This window comes from Ochlerotatus camptorhynchus, unplaced genomic scaffold (genome assembly GCF_037179485.1).
Source record: "Ochlerotatus camptorhynchus isolate MF236.1 unplaced genomic scaffold, CSIRO-AGI_Acam_v1.1 ptg000328l, whole genome shotgun sequence".
Lineage (NCBI taxonomy): Eukaryota > Metazoa > Arthropoda > Insecta > Diptera > Culicidae > Ochlerotatus > Ochlerotatus camptorhynchus.
This window is the reverse complement of record NW_027040816.1, coordinates 3,578,658-3,601,908: the sequence shown is the minus strand read 5'-3', so window position 1 is coordinate 3,601,908 and position 23,251 is coordinate 3,578,658. Positions and strand designations below refer to the sequence as shown.

General features: G+C 38.6%; 3 protein-coding genes across 4 annotated transcripts in view; 2 read left to right on the top strand and 1 right to left on the bottom strand.

The window, feature by feature from the left end:
• LOC135708154 (uncharacterized) overlaps window positions 1–5,293 on the top strand; it is a 64,831-nt gene extending 59,538 nt beyond the window's left edge. The window contains exons 2-9 of one of the 2 annotated variants that reach the window (XM_065230147.1): window positions 482–578; window positions 654–750; window positions 836–988; window positions 1,899–2,945; window positions 3,005–3,242; window positions 3,348–3,559; window positions 3,619–3,743; window positions 3,810–5,293. In XM_065230147.1, coding sequence (XP_065086219.1) covers window positions 498–578; window positions 654–750; window positions 836–988; window positions 1,899–2,945; window positions 3,005–3,242; window positions 3,348–3,559; window positions 3,619–3,743; window positions 3,810–4,013 — 2,157 coding nt within the window. In that variant the 5' untranslated portion in view covers window positions 482–497 and the 3' untranslated portion in view covers window positions 4,014–5,293. Of the gene's footprint in view, window positions 1–481; window positions 579–653; window positions 751–835; window positions 989–1,892; window positions 2,946–3,004; window positions 3,243–3,347; window positions 3,560–3,618; window positions 3,744–3,809 lie in introns of both variants that reach the window. The other variant, XM_065230146.1, reaches the window with a different exon arrangement.
• The window catches only part of LOC135708141 (BOS complex subunit NOMO1), a 546,399-nt gene that overhangs the window by 427,206 nt on the left and 95,942 nt on the right, over window positions 1–23,251 (bottom strand). The window lies entirely within an intron of this gene.
• On the top strand, window positions 10,629–11,899 carry LOC135708176 (phospholipid scramblase 1). The gene is made up of 5 exons (XM_065230178.1): window positions 10,629–10,826; window positions 10,891–10,947; window positions 11,014–11,151; window positions 11,213–11,745; window positions 11,812–11,899. Exons 1-5 carry the CDS (start codon window positions 10,703–10,705, stop codon window positions 11,842–11,844), a joined length of 885 nt encoding a protein of 294 aa, XP_065086250.1. The 5' UTR covers window positions 10,629–10,702; the 3' UTR covers window positions 11,845–11,899.

Here is a 23,251-nt window from a genome sequence, read left to right as displayed (position 1 = left end):
CTCAAAACGACACAACATTTCAGATCAACAAAACCGCTCATGGGAGCTTCCAAAGAATGAATAAACTGAATAAAATTAAAGGAACGTAATGTTTCATCAGATGAAACAAGTAACTGGTCCAATCTGTTCATGCGACAATCCTATATTCGATGAAATAGATTGAAACATAATTCCCAATCAACCAATCAACTAATAGCTTTGGAATAAGTTAACCATTTCAAGTCACAACAATACATAAAACAATTCCCGCTGAACTTGAACATTCCCCGAAAGACCGAAAGAAGAAATTATGGATTTCCGTCAAACAATTCAGCATAATTGTTCCGGCAACGGTTGTCCAATTTGGTTCGTTAGCAGTCCACCTCCGTACGGTCGTGTCGACCCAACTGAAGAGTTTGTGTCGCAAATTCCTCCAGCCGAACCGTAAATACTTTCGATATTGAATATTTCCTTTTTCATTTCTCTTCCCATTTCCGTTTAGGTCCCTCCGCTCCGGTATGGCACTGTTGATCTATAGCTCGTTGGTTCTGTGCGTAGGTGCGGTGTTGGCCTCCCAGCACTCTCCCTACTCACTTCAGGTCCGTATCCAAACAACAAATAATTTCCCACTTTTCCAATTCATGGCCTCCTCTTTTACCATTTGCATGGTACAGGCCGCCGTCGATGCCCTGCACCGGCGTGAAGCCCAACTGGCACTGCGAGACGAAAGCAACGGGGAATCGTTGGACGACGAAGGGTACTGGTTAGAGCGTAAGTATTTAGCAAACATTCTCAGCTATCGCAAATGGTGTGAGCATTAAGATTCCATTTCCATTCGGTGCGTGCCACGATGCAGCTTCCGATGATCAACCGGCGTATCGACCGAACCGGCAGCAGTGGAATAAGATTCTGGCCAGCTACCTGCGCCGGGATGACGACCTGGACGAGGCACCGTACGATCCGTACGAGCTGGAGGCACGCAAGCGGTCCGTCTTCCGCGAACGGGATGGTGAGTTTCTGTGGAAAATGTATGCTTCACTATTCATCCTTTTAATTCGGGTAATGATTTCCACTTCTGATTTGATTTTCAAAAGATGATGAGGCCTTTTCAATTGTTGATCTTGAATGCCTATAAGCATTATGTCCAAAATTGTTTTGAAAGGGCTGACGAATGTTAAAATTACCATAACAAGGCATTTTTCAATCCACTATCCTCCCCTTTTATTTGGTAATAAGGGCTATGATGAGAAAATCAGAATTATTTATTTCTTTAGTTAATTTTTCTCATCTTTTTCTTAATTTTGACTATGGCGGCAGTCATTTGTCCCTTCATGGCTCTGAATGTTAATTTGCAGTTGTTCTGTCGATGAGGCCCCAGTTTCACATTTCCAGAAATAAATAAAGAACATTTCCAGAAACCTCACAATTTCGCTAGAAATTTAAGCCTCTTTGATACGCAGTACAAACTTTAGAAATATCATGCAATGCGAGTGTTATATGATTACATCATCCACAACATTTAGGTCGTTAATAAAGAAGCCACGTTCGACCACACATTAACCCTCAATCAAGATTCATTATCACTCCGATTGATAGCACAAATCTCCCTCCTCCTCCTCCCGCCTATCATCCAATCCTCTGCTCTGTTTTCCCCGATCCTTTCCCAGGAAACCACTCAGATTCCATCGTCCCACATCGGCTGCGTCGAATGTGGTGGAAAGTCGAACAATCGAATTCAAACACTTTGTGAAACCATGCGAAAACTCGCATCTACCCATTTTCTCCGCCTCAGTGCCATTGAATTCAGCCTGTCGCACCCGTAACCACCCACATTTCCTCCCACTCCAACCAACCAAAAGCCAATGAAAATGAAACTAATAGCAAACCGGTCTGTTTCATTACTCCGGATTTAGTTACAGCGCTCGGCGAGCTACCCGCATATCCAACCGTATTCAGAGAGCGTGAAATGGAGAAATCCTACCAACCGCGGCCGGATTTATCCAACGATTTCCTCAAGGAAATCGACCGGCAGGCCAACATCGAGAGGGAGGAAAAATATCTGGACCAGCTGAGGCAACTTTGGGACAAGTACCAACAGCAAGAGAACGAAATCGAACAGGAACTTTTCGACGAAGATAGGGCAGCCGCTGAAGAAGCAGCCCTCGGTGGTCCATACTACGACAAGCGACAGGGCTACCCTGCTGTGTCGCAATCGGAAGCGGCGGCCATGTTCTACGGCCCACCGATGGAGGAAAGGAAGCGAACGCTTCCGATTCTGCCCTGGCTACCGGCGACACGGAAGAAGCGATTCCCCGTCGCCAAGCGGTCACCGAAACCCGAAGCCAGCGCGTCCGGTACGAACGACAAGGTGGCCAAAGATCTGCAAGCGTTGTTCGGTGAGCCCGAGGAAAGCAAGAAGAAACGATCCAGCGAGCCGGAGGTAGAGAAGAAACAGGAGAAGGCAAATGAGACCAAGTCCCACGAGAAACGAGACGCTAGTGGTGAACATGCTAAACATGAGGAGCACAGCTCGGAGGAAGACCACGAAGATGACGAGCACGATCATGAACACGATCACGACCATGAACATGATCACGACCACGATCATGAGCGCGATGGAGAGTCCAGCGAAGAGTTCGAAGGCGAGGATGAAGACAAAAAGAAGCGATCGGTGAAGAAACGATCCAATTTGGAAGTGGTCAAGGAAGATCAGATCCTCCCAGGGGACATTGGCGAGTTCAAGGCGAAGAAGTCGATCCAATGGAACAAGTATTTCGGTATTGATCGGAGGAAAAAAGATGGCCGCAATGGTGGAGCGTACCCGTTGAGTTTCTACAAGACCTACGACGATGATCGCAAGAAGAAGACGCTGAGTCAGGACAAACTGGAGAAAATGAACCGGAAACTGAAGACGATCGAGGATTTGATCCTGGATCAGACGGTCAAGTACACTGGGGATCATGAAGGTAGGTTCAATTTGCTCGTTTAAATGTGACCGTTTTTGGCAGCTAAGTTTTCGTTTCAGGTGGTCTAATTGAACCGGAAGAGCTGCAGAAACTGAAGGATAAAGTTGTATCACGTCTCGCCACGGCCTACAGTATTGAGAAAATGCGCCGAACCCTGGACAAGTTGAAGGATTCGGTTGGCGATGACGGAAATGCGGTGCAGAATAATGAGATCGACACCGACAAGCGGGATGATAAGAAGGAGAAAGCAAAGCGAGTGGCCGTTAAGAAGGAGAAGGCGGAGTACGATCATAGCGAGTAAGTTGATTAAAAGGGATTGTTTCATCGCTGATAGTTGATTCCGATTTGAGGGTGTGCTGTGCAGCTTGACTGCGATCTTTACAACTTGACTTTCCTTCACAGACACTCCATGGAACCGGTCGAGAAAGTCAGCAAAGATGACGTGGAAAACAACCTGGACGAGCTGGACGACGATAAGAAGAAAAAGAAGAAGAAGCGCCTCACAAAGCGGTATCAGGAAGTTTTCCGCAACGATGTACCGGAATTTGAGGAGGAGTTGGGCGCCGGTCACTATGCACCAGTTGGCGATAGCTATGGAAGAAATTTAGCAGTGGGTAGGTTGTTCGAATCATTTCAATCGAAACTCCTCAACTGAATTATGTGCTTTTTCAAGAAACTAACGAGTGTCCCCTTCTGGACGCTTTGGAACGCAGATGTAGAGGAGTTGATGTACTAAGTGGTGACATCTACCAGGAGCTGCTACCGGCCTGTGGAGTTCACCAGCTATGTTATCTATGCGTAAGTCTCGATCAAGTAATATGGGCAAATAAGCATCAGTACTAAGTGACCTTCCATCCTAAATAGGGCAAAACGCAGAGCGTTTGCGACTTCCAGTACCTGGCTGAGGCGGACAGTATCTGCGAGGGTCAGTCCAACTGCCTGTCGACGGCACGGTCCGCCCTGATGATCCTGCGTGGATTCCCGGGCCCACAGTTGGGACCACGGGAGTGTTCCAAGAACCCTTGCCTCTACCGAGCGATGCTCGAACTTGGTGTCAGTGGATTGTAAGCGCGCCATATTTGAATTGTCTAATACAAACCAACACACTTTCATGCTGCAGTGCGAAACGAGAATTTTTGGTTTGTCTCTTTGACGTCTATGTAGGTATTTGCTAAAAATGAAACACTAAATAGTGGACAATTGGAATGATGGAGGCCCCCCAGTCCGCCTTCAGTCCGATATCGCATATCGAGCAACAACAACAACTCTCTTTAATCCCCCATGAATGTGTGTCTGTAAAAAACAAGATTACTCTATCATAAAAAAAACACAAAATGATGTCAGTAAAGGATGCATCTCTTGGGAATGGGATGTACTAAAGTATTAATTTCACTTTTGTGAAGCTTCTCAACGAATACGAGGTAAATTGAGTTTGATGAACAATTCCGATTGTTTTGCCAAGATGTGTGACCACTGTTGAAACAATGAGATTATTTTAGTTTTAAGCACTACTTTTTAACTTTTGCGAATGTATTATCGTTTGACATTCTACATATTTGTGTACTAAAAAAGCGGTATTTACATATAAAGTACTAAACATTAAGATGAAGGATAATCTACTTCAAAACCTATTGTAAAACACTTTAACAATTTTATGAAATAATTAAATGTGATTATATCTGTACTAAAATGTACTAAAAACACATTGAGCGTTAAAAACAAGAAACCCCTTAACAAACACACCCGAAATTGGTAACCCATTAGTTTCATCTCATCTGCCGAGACACCTCCTTGTTTAATCGATCGAGAATGGACGAAAAGAACGAAATAAATCTGACAATAAAATTCCAAACGAATCCAGACGACGCCACAACACGAACCAGCAAAGTTAAGACCATAACCTAAAAACAAATGTAATGTGTGCAGCTATAGTCTTTGAATTGTACTAAAGAAAAATATGAGATTGAGAACAACTACCTAACTATGTAAGCTTCCGTTGTTTTTTTTTTCTCCAGAGTATCCAGAGTAAAATAAAAACTGAAATATTTAGAGCATTCCCAAATATTGACAAGCATTGAAAATGTACTGTGGCAACACTTTGCAAGTATCTTTGAGTGGAAAATATTTAATGAAAAACTATGACGTGTTAGGTCAACACTTATAAGTCATAGGTATTTAAATCAATGAGAATAACAAAAAAAAAACAGATAATGGAAGACAAGTGAAACGAATCTATATATCTATAAATATACAAACGCAGACAACATACAAAGATAAAAACAAATGAAATCTAAAGTATGAATGAAATAAAGTCAGTATTTGTTGAAACTTTAAAAACACTCCACAAATCGACGTGTTTCCTAGTTTGATTTTATTGATCTGGCTCTATCGGATCGATTGCGGGTGGTGGGTGACTGATGACAACAACCGCCTTGCAGCCCGTCCGATGTTCGATGATGTCGCTCGCAATGGGGCAGAAATAGCGATAACGATTGATGATAAGATAAAAAAAAATGTATATGCGACATTGCCGGTGGATTTGCCTTGCTTAACTTCTGTGGATGTGATATTTTTGATTTTCGATGAGATTGCGAGCATGGTGTTTTGTCAAAAAGGGAGAAAGAGAGAAGGATTAGTAATTTCCATTTCATTCCACTACCTTTATTGCTTATCCTTGACAGATACGCGTATTTCGTCTACAATGTGTTTTGTACTAATGCTCATGTACTAATAGTCGAGTATTAGTACAAGACACTGATGAAGTCTGTACATTGTAGATGAAATACGCGTATCTTGTAACCAGTGGTTCAAAATAGTTACTTGTAGGCTCCTCCACAAGTTTCCTCATCCCAATTGGCCCTCCTGCCAGTGAGCACCTAATACCAATTCCCAAATCCCATTAAAATACTGGACAGCTTTACTGGTGGCCGAAATTCATAACTGTCATTGTGATGCGCAGAGCCAAACTGTCTATTGATGAATCTACGCGAAACTGCACCAGTGCATGCGACACATAGGTTTGCAATCCAAAACCACAAAAGTGATGATGTACTAAAAAATATTCCATACGATTTGACAGGTAGCAAAACGTCATTATCATTTACTCATCATTTCGATCTGCTGGTCGACCGTAACGTAAATTCCTCAATTAAAAAATCATCCGTTACGCATTTCACCTTTGTCGTTTATTGACAGCGGTTTGAGCCAACCGGTTTAGTACTAATCGACGTCCTAGTTGGAATGGTTGCCAACTGTTACGAAGTCCGGTTTACAAACTTCGGGTCCTCCACTTCAGTTCCAACATTTCAAGGGGCGTAATTGCATTTGTAAACAATGCCTTTAGCCATCGATTTCTTGCGAATAAAAGCTCACTAATGAAAAATAATGACACCAACAGGTAGAGGAATGTTTCCTCTACCAGCTAGCATTGTTATTTTGAAGGCGTGAGCTTTTATTCGCGAGTAATTAATGGCTAAAGCCATTGTTTACAAAATCAACTACGCCCCTTTGAAATGTTGGCACTGAATTGATGAATTTACGTGACGGTCGACCAGCAGATTGAAATGATGTGACACACGATAATGACGTTTTGCTACCTGTCAAATCGTATGAAATATTTTTTAGTACATCATCGGTTTTGAAATTGCAAATATGAAATCTAGGTGTCGCATGGCCAGTTTTACCTTTGCTTGAATTCATCAATTATAGAAGTAAAATAATATAATAGATGATCCATAGTGCCCAGATTCGACGGAGTTGTGGAGTTGCCGCTAGTCCCACGGTATGCATCCCCCGTTCACCACCACTGATTGAACCGACCCCGGATCGGCCGGACAACTGCAAGCTGCCCTTGGAGGGCCCGCCCATCGTTTCGTCCCCCATCGTCTATGCATGCCAACGTAGTTCATCGTCATCAAAAACAAGCGCAAGTACACCCGAATGTTTCTCTCTAAAAACTCTCTCTAGAGTCCATTGGAATAAATGAAGCATATAAACCTAATTATCGGCTACTATTACTTCACGAAACACTCCCTAAGTTCCTTCATTCTTTTTTCTCAATTCTCGTGCCGAAAAAGGGATGTACAAGCCTCACTCTTTTTGGTCCGCATTTAGAACCGCTACTTTGGATCATCTCCACCTAGTTTCTAAAATTTGATTGGTTGCTATTCGTCCAGGAGCTGTCCACCGACAATTGTGTGGCTCCTGCCAAGGTAAGTGACTTGGGTTGAAGTTGCTTAACAGTGTTCAGGAATAAGCGACGCCGTGCTCTGCGAATATCCTTCCTAAGAGAATTCCCTTCGAAGCAGCCTGGGAGGTAACAATCTGTCAAGGATAAGCAATTAGAGTAGTGGGAAATTACTAATCCATTTATCTTTCTTTGTGCAGGGTTTAAAAATAGACGTTTAGTTCTAAAAACGATTTGAAGTATGTATCCCAACTAAAATGAACTTTTGACAAATTCAAATCTAACTTTATAACAGTTCTCTACAGTGGATTTATTACATCCTCTACACATGTTTCTTATGAGAAATGGTTTGGTAGTTCTTCGGTTGCGTTTCAGAATCAATACTTCCATCTAAAACCTTCAGATTCATATTTCAGTGAGATTCGACGATCTTGTAGCTAAAGCCCTCTAGTAAAAGTATGGACGACTGTCACAAAAAAACTGGAAAAAACGCTATCCTAATCGAACAAAGCTTCCGGCAAACGTTCAATCTTTTTCTAGAGGACTTTACTTGTAGCCATACAAAACTTAGAAATCATCATCATTTTTGGCTCTGAACCATTTGGCGGATTTTTTAAACTTTTGGTTAAAATTTGACAGATGGAAAGTTATCGATAAACCCTGCTATCCGAGCGTGGTTATTTCTGACAGACAAGAAGTTAAATTTTGACAACCGTGGCTGAGTTCTACTCGAAAACCGATCGATCGGTAACACAGGGATTTTCGAACATGAGAAATAACTTTCGAAATGTCACTTTTAACCACGAGTTAAATTTAACTCGGCAAATGGTTCATAGCCTAAATTTAACTCGGCAAATGGTTCACAGCCTTAATAGTGCTTAAGCCGAGTTTAGACGAGACAACTGAATTGAATTCAACTCATCCCGATCTGGTAGTCAGCGTTCAATTGACTTGACATCGGATAGAGGAACGTTAATTTCGCAGTTCAAGTGATTTGAACGCTGAATTCAAATCGGGCTTTTTGTTCACCACGCTCCACACTGATCCAAACGGTGAAAAACGTTATCGCTTGGAATTACTCCAAAACCTTTAATTTTAGGTATATAGTGTCTTCGGGGCAGTTTCCAGGTATACAAAGTCCTATCTTTTGACGGTACCATTGGTTGATTAATCCCCTTAAAAGCGAGACCATTTGGTGAATTTTTACTTAAATTTGACAGATGGAAAATTTTCAAATAAACCTGCTATTCCAGCAGACTTATTTCTGACAGACAAGGAATCAATTTTGACAGACGCTTTCTCGAAAATCGCCCGATCAACAACAGAGGGATTTTCGAACATCTTAATTTATTTTTGAAGTGTCAAATATAAGTCAAAATTTTTCAAATGGAACACAGCCTAATACTCGAGTGTTAGAACAAGCATTAGACATAGTGAGCATCCCGCAGTTTGGTCCTGGATCTCTAGCTGCCTGAAACAAATCAACTGGTAGTAGGTTCAATATCATTATGATATTAATCCTACCACCAACCAATTTGTTCCGAACGGCCGGAAGTCTAAGCTGGTGCTCACTATGCTCCACCTGTTCACTATGCTCCTCTTACCCCTATATGTCAAGGATAAGCAAATAAGGTAGTGGAATTAAATTTAGGAAGGATTAGTAACCTTCTCTCTCTCTCTTTATATTTAAAGCAAACAACTTTTTCCAAGACACCAACACAATTCACACAATAAAGCAATAAAGCTTTGAGTCATTTAATATCTGAACGCACTGATTAATTTACTGCAGTGCTCCTAGCGGTCAGATCTGGAATGTTTTGACAGCAGTTTGTTTTGAAATGCTTCTTCTTTCACTGCTGAAAAGTTCGTCATGCTTCATTTTGTAGAAGTTGTATTGCTGATTGCATCTGAAACTGGACTGTCCCAAAAATGCAAAAAGTGTGATAAAAGTGCACGTTTCCGTCAAATCGTTTTGATGTCTTCGGAGCACTTATTGCTTGCATCATAAAGAATAAGTGCACCGAAGACACCAAGACTATTAGACGTAAAGTTGCAGTTTTATCACACTTTTTAATAAGTGAAAACGCGCTTATTAGTCCAATTTGGTGTGAAACGCGCAATATTTGATGGAAGCCGCGAACCGAAAATTAATTTTCGACACCCACTTGGAAGGTTCAGGTCATGTTAAAATATCGTGAAGTCGTTGAAATAGGCTAAAACGCTGGCCAGACTGAGCAGTTATAACATGTTATAACGGTTGTCAAATAATTGCAACACAGAAACCACCATCAAGATAGTGCTATAACATGTTATAACTCTGTAGTCTGAACGTAGCATAAATCGACCATGTACAGTGTTCTCAAACGTTTCCGTGAGCGGCATACTATCGATCGGCAGGATTATAGCAACCGGCGTACCGGCGTAGGATCGGAAGCTGCATTTGATGGTGTTGAGAATGATTAGGGCAAACCAAGGGCTGTCAGATTATGATTCGCCAAGAAATTCAATGTCAGCCAAAACACCGTCAGTAGGATTTGTCAGCGAGAAGGATTTCGATCTTTTCGGGCCAGTAAGTAACCAAAAAGGACACTCAAGCAGAATCTAGTGGCCAAAAGACGTACCTGGAAGTTGTACAATGAGGTTCTTACAAGGGGTAGGTCACTCCGCACACCAATCTTGGGCCATCTTTTTTGTCAGTTCCCGGTTCTTCTGACATTTTGAATGTTTTTGTTTAAAATCGCACGGACAAATCGGATTGATGATGAAGTGGCGGGTGTACGAAATTTTGGTGTTAGGAGAGAGAGCAGGGAATCCGTTTGAACTTGTTCTAACTTTCGACAGCTTTATTATCAGTTGCTTCAAAACTTAAATAGGTGTAAAATAATTAATAAACTGTAAGTTTCCCCCATAACCTAACTTACGGTTCAGTAGCCCAATTACTCGAATATATAATCCACTGCTCACTTCAACTATGCTTTATCGATGATACTGGGCCTAACCACAATCAGGTAGTGAGTAATCTTATTACGTTAATATCTAACTCAACTTTACCTACAAATGGGAATGGTAGGAAACCATTTGGAAGTGCATGAAAATTTTCAGTTTTTATTCATTATCGTCTTATGAGCAGTTTTAGATGCACGAAAATTGCACGAGTACATTACTATGGTGATAAGGTTAACACTCGTTTATTTGTTTTCTTCTGTAAAAGCATGTTTAGTCACAAAACGTGGATTTTCTGATATTCTCCATACTGCAAAAATGATTTTCCTACCACTGAAGGGGCGACATCTCTCGGATCTTCAGTATAGCTAATACTCAAATCATATAATTAATTGGATCATTTCGATAGCTCAAAACGTAGATGCGAAAGGGCAACTTGTTTGGCCTATATCACCAGCCATATCTGTCGGTAACATTTTACTCACCTATCGAAGCACAGAAAGCACTTGTCGGTCTCACTTTCGGCCCCGCAGGTACCATACTCATCACTTAGTACCGTTACGATAAGAACGCTAGCCGCACACATCATATCGCGTTCCCAACGAATGACCTATCCAAACGTAGAAGAATGTCCCACGTCAATCCCAATCAACACCTCCAGGAGCACGACAATCCCACATTTGACCTCAGCTGGGACTACGGATACGACACGGAACTACGCGTTGCACCGCCAAACAACGTGACTCCGGTTGGTAAGTTTGGTGAAGTTAGCCCTACGGACGCGTCAACACCTTATTATTATCAACCTAATTTCAGTACACTCAGGAGAAAACCGAATCATCACTGCACAGCCACAAAATCGCGATAACAATCGTAAGTGTTCAGTTCACTTATCAAACCCCCATCATTCAGTTGTTAATGAGTGAAGCGTGTTTTTAGTGTCGACGATCGTGCCCCAGACGCCCATCAGATCAGTGAACAGCCCATTTCTGACACCATTCAACCCACGTTCAGGCTTGGATTTCCTTTATGGACTGGGATCGATCTTTATCGAGCAAACCTGTGAACTCAACGATTGTAAGTTGTTCAACAGAATTATCTCAAATCCAGCAGCTAATTCAAACTTCAAATGCCACAGTTCTATCAGCGGTTTCCTCAGAAAACCGTTACACCATCCGCGGTCCTACGAATGAAGCGCTGTACGGCGTATCGGAGAGTTCAGAACCAAGCGATCGCTGCTGGGGCTCGTTGCGGCCGTTTCAATTGTCCCTAGTCGACCGGAGCCATCAGGAGGTGTTGCTGTTGAAGAAAAATCTCGGCTGTGGAATCTTCTGTTGCTTTTGCAAGAACCAATTCCTGGAGATTTGGGCTACACCGGGAATTTTGGTCGGCTGTATCCAGCAGGACTATGGACTCGTATCGAGAGAGATCATCTTGATGAATGAGGATTTGAATACGATGTTCCGGATACCGATTCCGCTAGTGAATGCCATAAGGATGCCGAAAGAGACGCACTTCCGCGTGATGGATCGTAATCTGAGTACGCAGAAGGGAACAATCACCAGGGCGTGGAATGTGGGGAGTTCTGCGTATACGAATAATATCTACTTTAGCGAACCGGAGCTGGACGTCCGGTTGAAGACGTTGTTTGTTGGGGCGGCTTTTATGTTGGTAAGAATTGATTCGCTTTTGTGGGAATTAACATGTTTTATCCATAACATTCTCGTTTCTCAACAGGAATATTTATACTTTCAATCGAAATGCTGCTGAACACTCAGCAATTCTTGACTGACGCGGATAATTTTGTAAACACTAAAGATATTTCTTTAACAATTTGTATTCCATTTTTCTCATAAAAGTAATAATAATGATGTTTGAGGAAAAAAAACTTCTAATTCTAAGCTTTCCCCAACAAACATTGAATGTTGAATAAGAGCTTATTCAGGCAAACATAAGCTTCTTCAGCTAAAAAATAGCTTACTCAACTATTGATCAACATAAATTGTTTGTTGGGTCCTCCTTTAATATGTGTTTTATTTATATATTTTAATAAAAAAAAAATTTAGTAAGTTTTGTTATAATAACGTTTTTAATTCTGAACACTTTTTGAATCCCGCTAATTTTCATACCGTGCTCATTCAGTATATGCAATGGTATCCAGTCTATTAAATTAGTCATTTCGCATGGGGCATCAGGAACATATTCGTCTAGGGTTTTAGAGGGAGAGATTGAACTTCAAAATTATTTTACAAATGTGACTTACGATTGTTTTACGGAAAAAACGAGTATTCGAAGATAACTCTGAGAAAAAAATCAGTAAACTTCAGGTTACATTTTGGAGAAGAATTTTTAGGGAATAGAAAAAAAAAAGATTTATAAGAAAATTTTCAGATTTTAAATGAATCTTTTATTGGAGCAAGTGTTCGAAAAAAAAACTCAAAAACACAAATGTGTGAAAATCACCGATGAGTTTTCAGGTCAAAAGATTCATTTCTGTATGTGCATTGGCGTAGCAAATGGGGGTGCCAAGGGGGCCAGCCCCCCCCCCCAGAATTATCTAGACCCCCCCCCCCCATTTTGGTGTAGTTTTTATTAGAATCACCGGTATATTATTAAGCTTGTCAAGTTCGATGTTACTATTTTACTGCGATTAATAAAATTGGACTACAAATAAAGATTGTTTTAAAGTCCTTTATGTTGACTACTTTTATTATGTTCTGGGCTAGAAGAAACAATTTTGAGAAATTATATTATATCGATATTTGATCGATTGCATAATAAGACGTGTTCAGGCTTTACAAATTGGCCATGAGCCTAGGGATTTTTCTTTAACTTCTGGGAACTTCGCAAAACTTCAAGGACTTCTAAGAAGTTCAGGAAACATTGTAGAAAGTGAGGAAACTTAGTAGAAATTCTGGGAGCTTCATAGATCTTCAGAAAAATTCGTATAAACAAGGATCTTGAAAAGGTTCTGAAAACTGCGTAGAAGTGGAAAATTTATTTAAGTTTAAGGAGCTTCGTAGAAGTTAAAAGAAATTATTTTATTGCAGTGAAGCTCATTATTGATAGGGAACCTCTATATAATTTCAGGGCACTTTTTGAAGCCACATGGATTTGGAATAGTTGTGGAAATTAGATACCAATTTAAGAAAATTTGTTCGTGTAACTTTGCGGAAAATAAACGGGACACGTAGAAGTGCAGCAAAGTTTGTAGAAGTGTTACGAATTTTGTAGAAGATCTAAAAACAGTTCAATAAATTTCTAAGAACTTTAAGGATTCTCGCTTCAGGCTAGGGAACTTCGTTGCAGATTGTCAGAGTTCTTACTTTAAAAAAGCTCCATGAACTTCTTGTGAGTTTTAAGAACTTCGTTAAATTTCAAGGAACTTTCTAGATTTTAAAGAATTGATATAGATGTCTTAGGTGTCTCTTCAAAAGTTTATGAGGGGTCGTAGAGTTCTTTGCATCTCTCTTAAGTAAATGTCGGACTAACATACCTTTCCTATCGCTACCAGTTGTAAGGACGTGGCCAGGACAATCTTTAACTGTTGGAGCGGGATATGTCTTTATCTGAGAGATAGCAATTATTTTCTACTTACTATCTGTCCAGAAGGCTGATGCAAAATTTGAAGTTTTCGCTCCACGGTGTTCAAACGGTTCCAAATTGGGTCCTGATTTGCCTCCCATAAGTTGAACTAATTCATTACAAAACTGACTTGGTTTATATTTTTATATGGAAATTACTATGGGAAAACCAAATATTTTCTTCATATCTATCTCAAAATTCACCAGCTCACTCTGCTTTTAAAAATGATAACTGTGCTTGTAGAAGATTTTTTCAGCTACACCTTTGTCAAAGACGAATATTACTTTTTAATTGAATGTAAGAAACAAAAGTTATTTATGATTCAAGTCGCGCATGTCTTATGATTATGCTCAATCAACTGTTCAGCAGGCAACATTGGTGTTTCTGGCGCGTAAAATAGAGCACAAAAATCATGACTACTATGTCACACTGCAAAATAGTGTTGCCCACAAAACAGCTGCATGATCATGCCATAAGATTATCAATCTCTTAAAAAATTAATAACTATTTCATTTGACGTCTGGCTGAAAAATGATTTTCTGTAAAGATGAAGCTGAGAAAATTTCTCATAAGAATACACTGAGATTATTAATCAAACGAATTTCATAGAAATATCGTATGATTTTTTGCGACAAGATTTTATGTTGAATTTCATACGACCGAACTATGAAGAACTGTCAGTTTTTTGTCAATCAGCCATCGTATGATTTTTCATGCATATAACTATGAATCTCAATATAAACGAACGATAGCTATCATTGGACATTACGAACAATTTCATTTGTCATTTCGTATGAAACTCATAAAGGATATGAATGAAAAATATAGTTTGAGTTGATTAAATACTATGTTAGTGATGGTGACGATTAGTACTTGAGTGATTTGCTTAGTTTAATGGCTTTCTTAGTCTTAATCTCACTCTAATGACAACGATTTAATCTGCCCGACGTTTCGGCCATGGACCATGAACTAAAACCTATGACCGAAGCGTCGGCCAGATTAAATCGTAGTCTTTAGAGTGAGATTAAGACTGAGAAAGCCGTTAAACCAAGCAATTATTTATTATATTTATTATATTGATTCTGATGCAATCAGTGTGGGTTCTAGATTGGCAGGTACAACTGCGGAAACTGGGGGAAGTTCCTCGGAACCCTCCAAATTTGTCGTTGCATTAATCTTCGTCGCAGTCGGGGATGCTACTGCACCGCTGCAGCACTCTGTCAGTTGAGGCAGCTGTGTTGACTGGTGAATCTGTTGAACCCCCGGAAACGTTCACTGTGATGGACACCAGTACTTGTACTCGTGTCCGATTCCTGTTCAAAATTTTTTACTGTTGTTAAATTATCAAAACAAAAACAAAACATAAATCTGACACTTACCCGATCCGGTTGTCTCTTCCGACGTGCTGTTGAAATCGATAAAGTAGAAGCAGCTGCAGCAGCTTGCTTAACTGTCTACAAATGTAAATAAAGTTGTAAACTACAATGAAACAATACGAATTAAATTTACTTACAGGTTTACGGAGCCTTGAAGCTGGATCCGCCATCTTGTGTTTTGTTGTTGTTTTGATTTGCACTGTCGAAATAAATTCCATACGATCATCGTATGATTTTTTGCCGTAAGCTGAACCAAAATAATTCATACGATGTGTTTATGAAATTTTTATGTTTTTCGTATACCTTTTGTTGTATCAAATTATGAATACTATAGATGGAGTATGAAAACATACGATAATTATGAAATTGATTCAGGCTTGTATTTGCATGCATTCATACGATGTAGTTTATGAAATTTGTAGGGATAATTATCTCAGTGTAGCTATTGAACTTTTTAACAATATGGAAAAAGGTAATAAGACAATGAACAAAAAGTTTAACTTTCCCATAGTAATTTCCATATAAACTTCAAATGGTTTGTGCCAAGTAAGTTTCTTACCAATTAAGTTTAAAATTTGGAAGGTTAATCAGGACCCGATTTGGAACGGATTGAGCACTGTGGAGCAAAAATTTCAAATTTTGCATCAGTCTACTGTCCAGTAATAGATATCCTTCTTGCTCTTAATAGTTTTGAATTCGTACCACCTACAATCTTCGTAGAATTAAGAAAGATGGAAAACATATGGAATTTGGAATAAATTCAGGGAACTTCGCAGAAGTTGAGGAAATTTTGTAAAACTTAAGGGAGTTTGATAGATGTTCAAGAAACTGTGCATAAGTTACAGGATATTATTTCATAGATCCTTCCTAGAGAGCAGGAAATATTCATAAGATCTCCATATAGATGAATATATTAGTTGAGTTGTTTAGATATTTATGCAAGACTTCAGGTTGATCAAGTTCAGAGGATCTCCAACTGTTTAAAAATTGAAATACCCTTTCAAAACTGTAGGTTGTTCAGGAAGTATTCAAAAGTTTTCCAGCTAATTGAATCTGATGGAATCTTGAATGATGAATTTACCGTATGCGTGATAATGTTTGTACCATCGTTCAAATAAGGTTCCCGTTTCACCTGTGCATACAATGCCTTGGTTTTCTTTGCATGCACGTAACCTATAGCTCATACCGTAGTAGGCTGTAAATACAAGAAAATGATTTACTTAGTTTGACAGTTGCACCATGACGAAGTGATTTGTCCCACGCGCAAATGTCTCAAAAAGACATTTCAATTGCCGTGGGAGTGTCCCGGTGGACCGTCAAAAGGGATTTAGACCGAGAAAAGAAAGGACAACACTATCCGCGAAGGTGGTCACAGGTCATTCGAGGTTAGCTCGGGGTTATCGCTGCTATCAAAAGGAAGATTCGGGTGAATCCAGTGCGTTCAATAAGGAAAATGGCAAAGGAACACGGGATCAGTGACTTTACGGCACGGAAGATCGTAAAGAAAGATTGCGGGGCGAAGCCGAGGGCACGGAAAAAAAACTCACATGATTACCAACCGCATCCGGGAACTACGAGTCGATCGATGCAAGAAAATCTTAAGCGTAAAAATCCGGTAATCCTGTTCACCGACGACAGCATGTTTACCGTCGATCCCGTATCAAATTCCAGAACCAACCGGTATATTAGTTCTCTTCCGGTAAAAGACGTGGCCGACGAGCACAAGAACGTGTATAGGACCAAGCATCCTGCTAGCGTTATGGTGTTTGGATTGGTGGCTTCCCATGGCAAAAAAAATGGACCCGGTGTTCATTCCAGAAGGCGACAAGGTCAACACGGAGTTCTACATCGGGATTTGAAGTAAGTATTTTCTTCCATGGATCAACGGTCCGAAGCCAAATGTTGTATTTCAACAAGATGGGGCTCCGTGCCACATCTCGAACCGCACTCAGAAGTGGTTGCAGGAATATCTTCCGTTCTGGGCGAAGGATATGTGGCCGCCATCCAGCCCCAATCTCAATCCGCTGGATTACTCAATATGGTGCGTCATGAAGGCCAAGGCCTGTTCTAAACGCCACCCGAGTACAGTAAGCCTCAGACAAACATTGATCCGTACCTGGAAAGAAATGGATTTAGACTACCTTATTAGAACCTGTCGTCCATTCAGGAAGCGTGTGGAGGCCGTAATTGCAGCAAGTGGAAACTCCCCTTTTAATAAATAAAAAAAAAACTCGAAAACGAAATTTTTGAGATTTTTTTTTAATTTTGACATTTCTCAATGGTGCAAACATTATCACGCATACGGTAGATTGTTTAGACATGTTTGTACATTCTATATAGGAAATACCCGTGCCTTGGTGATTTAGCTATATTGTCAAGAATTAGCACTCCACCAGCTGAAGTTTGTACATAAATTTCAACGAAGAGATGGAAATTTCTACATACATCTACCTAATATGTATAAATTTCTTTCTTTTCTATGAAATTTATGCCTGGAATTTAGCTGCAGAATAGATTGAATGGCCTTACACGTAAAAAAAATTGTGCTTTTTGTATGTGTTTTTTTCTAATAAAATAATTAAAAAACACTGAAAAGCCCATACCCGCATAAAATACGTGTAAATGATAAATTGGTACCAAATGAGTTTAACAACACTAACTCCATTTGAAAAAAGTCACAATGCTTTAAATAAAATTAAATAAAATTATTATCTTGTCACAAACTGTGTCCCATTCAAGATTCGAATGCATTCCTTTCAATAAGAATTAAAGTTAAATCTTGATTTTATACATAACAACGAATGCTAGTTAGGCCGTTAATTTTGAAAAATGACTTACAGCATAGGCATGTTTTCCAAGATCTTAAATTACGGATTTTGAAGTCCAGAAGATGCAAAGATTGTCTTAGCTTATTTTATCCGAAGCTTTTATTAATCCCTTAAATTTATTTTGATCAAAATTTCAACAAGATTAGGTGGAACATATTATACTTATTAAAATTCTTATTTCATTTGTTTTTAATATTTATGTACGAATATATTTAACGAAATTACTGTCAAGGAAGGATCTTGCAATTTTATCCTAGTCTTAGAATTATGACAATTGATAAAATTTCATTGACTTTTATTTACAGTTCAATTCGAAGAATGTAGACTTACAATCTGTATCAGAGACATGTATTTTTTAAGATCCAAAATCTTTATTCTGTAAAATGCAACGGATCCTCCCTAGGCCCCCTACAGATAAATTTTCTAGCTACGCCAATGTGTATATGTTGGTGATATTAATTCACACAGCTCGCTCGGGTCGGTTAAATTGATGAATTTACGCGAAACTGCAGCAGTGCATGCGACGCCTAGGTTTGAAATTCAAAACCACAAAAGTGAGGATGTATTAAAAAATATCCCATACTATTTGACAGGAAGCAAAACGTTATTATCATTTTCACATCATTTCCATCTGCTGGTCGACCATAACGTAAATTCATCAATAGAAACTATCAATTTGTTGGCAAGCTGCTTCACGAAGTAAAGTCGAAGATGATACATGTGTGTAAATAAAGGAATTTCGACGTAGGATTACGTCTTTCGGCAGCTTATTGGAGGTGCAATTTAAAAAAAAAACCAAAATCGAGCGCGTTACGGAAAGTGGTCAGGTTTTGACCACTTATAACCATAGAGGTAACTCTAAGACTAGAAGGTCCCGAAATAACGTGCTCAACTTTTTGGCTCAGCTCTGGTACTCTCTTCGGTCCCAAGCTTATCGATTCACCCCTCGAAACATAAGAAAAACCAATAACCCCTCATTTTATCTGTCAAACTTTCATATCGAATCAAAATAAACATTGCTTAGTAATAGAATTTCGACTACAATGGGGTACGTTAATTGTTTGCTTGGGACCAATAGGCTAGTCAAGTAGTGAGCCAATTTAAAATCGTTAGTTTCGTATTGATTATTGTTATTACTCTGTCCATAGCAGATGGATTTTAATTCTAAAAAAACCAATCGATTGGAAATTTTCCTACAAAGTTGTTAAAATAAACACTTTATCAATTTTTAATAGGTCACTGTTGAAAATTACACACATGTCCTACTGTTGCAATGGTGATCAAAATCATCACCGATTGCCTGCAAAAGCACTTTCCCTATCACAGATTTAAAAATTGAACTCTATCCGTTCTCGCCAAATGGTGCTTATTCAATCACCGCGTGTGGAGGCCCAACAAACAATTCAAAGTCACAAATAAGCATACACATCGAATAAATGCTGTATAACAGTGTACAATGCTGAATAAAACAGGATGTCGAATTATGTGCTGAAAAAAGCTCATTGAGATCGATAGATGCGCCTTTATTTCGCTGTTTGCTCTGATATGATTAATTTACTTATTAAAAGCCTTATTTGTTGATAATATATAATTCAGAACCAGAGGCTTGATCTAATAACAAACTGAATAAGTGTAATTAGCACATACATTGTCGCTTTAATTCGACTGTGTTCAATTGATTGAATAAAATGCTTTATTAGACGTCTTATGAATGTTTTCTAGCTCCATTATTAGATTCCATTGCATTGCTTTACAATATTGCTGTATAAAGGCGAATACAGTCAGCAAATAGCTCTTATACCACTATGCGTCCATGTTATAATTTCATGCTTTGTAAATGCTTTACCAACGGCGTATTCATTCATTACACTAGTTTACAGCATTTTTGAACTCGGTAAGGTGATGATCATTTCCAATGCAAAATCCTACGCTGAATTCAATGCCGTGGTCAGAAAAAATTAAAGTAGAGCCATTTTTGAGATATACAAATATTTTGATTTTTTGAATTTTGGACAAAAGTACGATTACTAAAATGTCAATATCTTTGGAACTAGTGCACCAATTTTAAATATTTTTTATGAAAATGAAGCTTAATAAATTTGCTATCGTTCACTAGAATATTATGTCTTAATTAAAAATTTAATTTTGAAGTCATTTAAAAATTTACAGCATTTATTTTTATTTTTCCTGCGAATATTCCATAAAAATCTTGTTTTAATCAACATTTTTAATGGGATAAAAAGATTCAAAAAATCATTCCATAATTTATTCTTAAATTCCATTCAAAACCGGAGAAAATGAGCCTTTAATTGATGAAATCGGTTGGAAATTGTCGAAGTTATGAGCATTTTTGTAAAACACTTAAAAATGTTGCTGAAATACAACAGCTTTAGAGTTCCTTTTCTAGGGGTCGTTGTAAGCATCCAAATCGCATGTAAAGTTTTCATGGGAGATTCTTTTCTCTACATATCAATTTGATTAAGGCATATCAGGATTTAAAACCGAGTTGATACAAAAGAAATTTATTTAGGTTTTATTAAAAATGATTGAGAATCGAATGACTTTGTCTTCGATGTTTTGAACTTGTTTCTCGAATCAGAAACCAACAATAGTCACCCATCATTGTTTCATCCCAAAACCCTTGGTAACGACGTTGGTGAAAACGTTCGCCGTGCTCATCACTCCCGTCACCAAGACTTTCCGGGAAAAAATCCATGTGAGAATGTAGGAAATGTATCTTCAAAGACATATTCACACCTGTGTTCAGTGAAATAAAAGGATTTGAAATTAATTATATGTAACAAACACAATATTTTTGATTTATACCTATTTTCTCATAATTTTTGAGCAATTCATCGACGGCTTCCTCATAATCTGGGCTTCTGAAATTTCCTAAAAAGGTTGTGACAACACGCTGGAACGATTTCCACGCTTCTTCCTCATCTGGTGTCAAAACTGTATTGAATGCGGAATCATTGAGCAGTTTTTTGATCTGTGGGCCAACAAATACACCTTCCTTTATCTTTGCGTCAGATAAATTTGGAAATACTGATTTCAAGTACTGGAATGCCGGCCCTTCTTTTTGCAACGCTTTGACGAAATTTTTGAATAGCCCAAGTTTTATATGTAGTGGTGGAAGTATTATGCGTTCTTTTACCACAAGAGGATCATTTTTAACGTTGTCTTTACCAATTGTGAAATTATCCCGTTTTGGCCAATCTTTTCGGACGTAGTGTTCCTTACGAGCTCGACTGTCCCATTTACACAAAAAACACATATATTTTGTGTATCCCTGTTGCAATCCAGTCAACATGGCAACCCCTTTAAGATCGGAACAAATTTTCCAATTGTATTGATTTTAATTTATCAAATTGAGCAATAGAGCCATTGATTCATACGTTTCCTTCATATTAACGGCATGAGCTAATGGAATAGAAGGTTTCTCATTCCCTTGATGCAGTAAAACGGCTTTCAAGCTCAACTTGCTGCTATCGATGAATAAACGCCATTCAGCTGGATCATATGGCTCACCAAACTCTTCAAACAAGCCGTTTACGTCATGGCAAAAACATGCCTTGTCCTTTGTAGAATAATATTAGTCAAATAATTAATTATATTTCAACATTCATATTAATTATTCCACAACACTGCTTCAGGCTAACAACAAAACGAAATTGGTAGCATAGTGGTTACCGTTTCCGCTTTCCAAGTTGAAGGTCGCGAGTTCAATCCCAACATCAACCCTTTTTTTTATTTATTTTTCACGCCTAATTAATTTAAATCGTAATCATAGATCGTATCACTCACGACAACCAATTCATAGATCTATCGAAAAGAATAGCATCCTTTTCATCGAAATTAGAAGGATGGAGAGGTAACGTTGGTCTCATGTTAAACAACTATGAATGAATTAATCATTCTCACATCTCCTTGAATTAGCTAGAGTTACGGCTGGAAGTGCTGATTGGTTTTCAGATTCAAGCTTTTATTGATTATTTAGCTGCCCATATGATGAAATCTAGGCTAGCTCAGATGGCAAGGCAAGTGGCTGGTGATCGGAAGGTCATGGTTCGAATCCCATTTAACGGACATGTGTGTGTATGGTATGTATGAAGTAAATTTTCTAGTATATCTGTGTGGTGGTTGCGTACTTCGACAGAAGAAATTAATGACACAACAATCACGAGCGAGAAAAAACAACCCTGCTTCTGTGCCGTTCTTATTTTCGGATTAATTATCCCGTAGTTGAATCGTCGTTTAATATACGTATAATAGTGATTAATTAAACATTATTTCACAGGAGAATCAAGCGTCTATAGATACACCTTTATACCATCGCTGTTTAAGGAAGTAAATGATATCTAATAAACGCTGAATAATCAAAAAATTGATCGTGACAACTCTTGTAAGTCGAATAAAAGCTTCTCGACATACCTTATTCAACACCAAATATTTCGATGTTGTGGTTGAATAAAATTCTCCAGATTTGTGTGAACAAAGCCTGAACAGAAGTTATTATTAAAAATAGTACAAGTATTATTAAGCATGCAGTTGAATAAAATCGTCAAGAGTTCGTTTCTTCAATAGGCAATTGTTTGTTGGGAATACTTACATTTCGATGAAAATCGTGATAAAAAGATCGTGATAAAACATTACAGAAACCAATTTTGAATCGTAGACCATGTCGTTCAACAATCCACTCTTTCCGAGACGAGGCCATCTTCTTCATCATGTTCGCTCGTCACCCGGAATGCATGCAAATGAAAAAGAGATGCAATCAGGATTAGTTTTTTTTTGTTTTTTGTTTTTTTTTTTGCAATGGTCCTTGTTACACATTCTCTGTCTTGTCCTTTTTTCTTCCAGTGTTTATAATTTCCTTTTCCTCGATCTTCTTCCTCTGTCGATACACCATCTGAAATTTCGCTATCCTCATTATTATAAATTTCTTCCACTTTCTCTTTTAATTTTTCTTTGTCCTTAGCTAGTTCTTCCCATTCTTCTATATTAAGTTCTTCATATCTATCAAAGTCTTGATTTAATGATTTCCTCCAAGTAAGACTTGGTCTACCCTCTTTTTTCTTGTTGAATTTGAATCTATACGCTAATTGCAGTGGGTGATTCATCTCTTTTCTTCTGATATGTCCAAAATAACTTATTCTGCCTACCCTAACTCGTCTATTTATTGTTTTTTTGGAATTAAATTTCATATTACTTGGTTTTTTACAGCTATTAAAAATGTTCCTTAGAATATTTTTTTCGTAGTTTGCTAGTGCCACCCTGTTTTTCTTTGTTAATACCGCTAACTTAGTTCCGTATAATAACGCTGGCGCCAAAATTGTATTATATATAAGCTTTCCTAATTCCCAGCTCGGATGAAATCTTGTACAA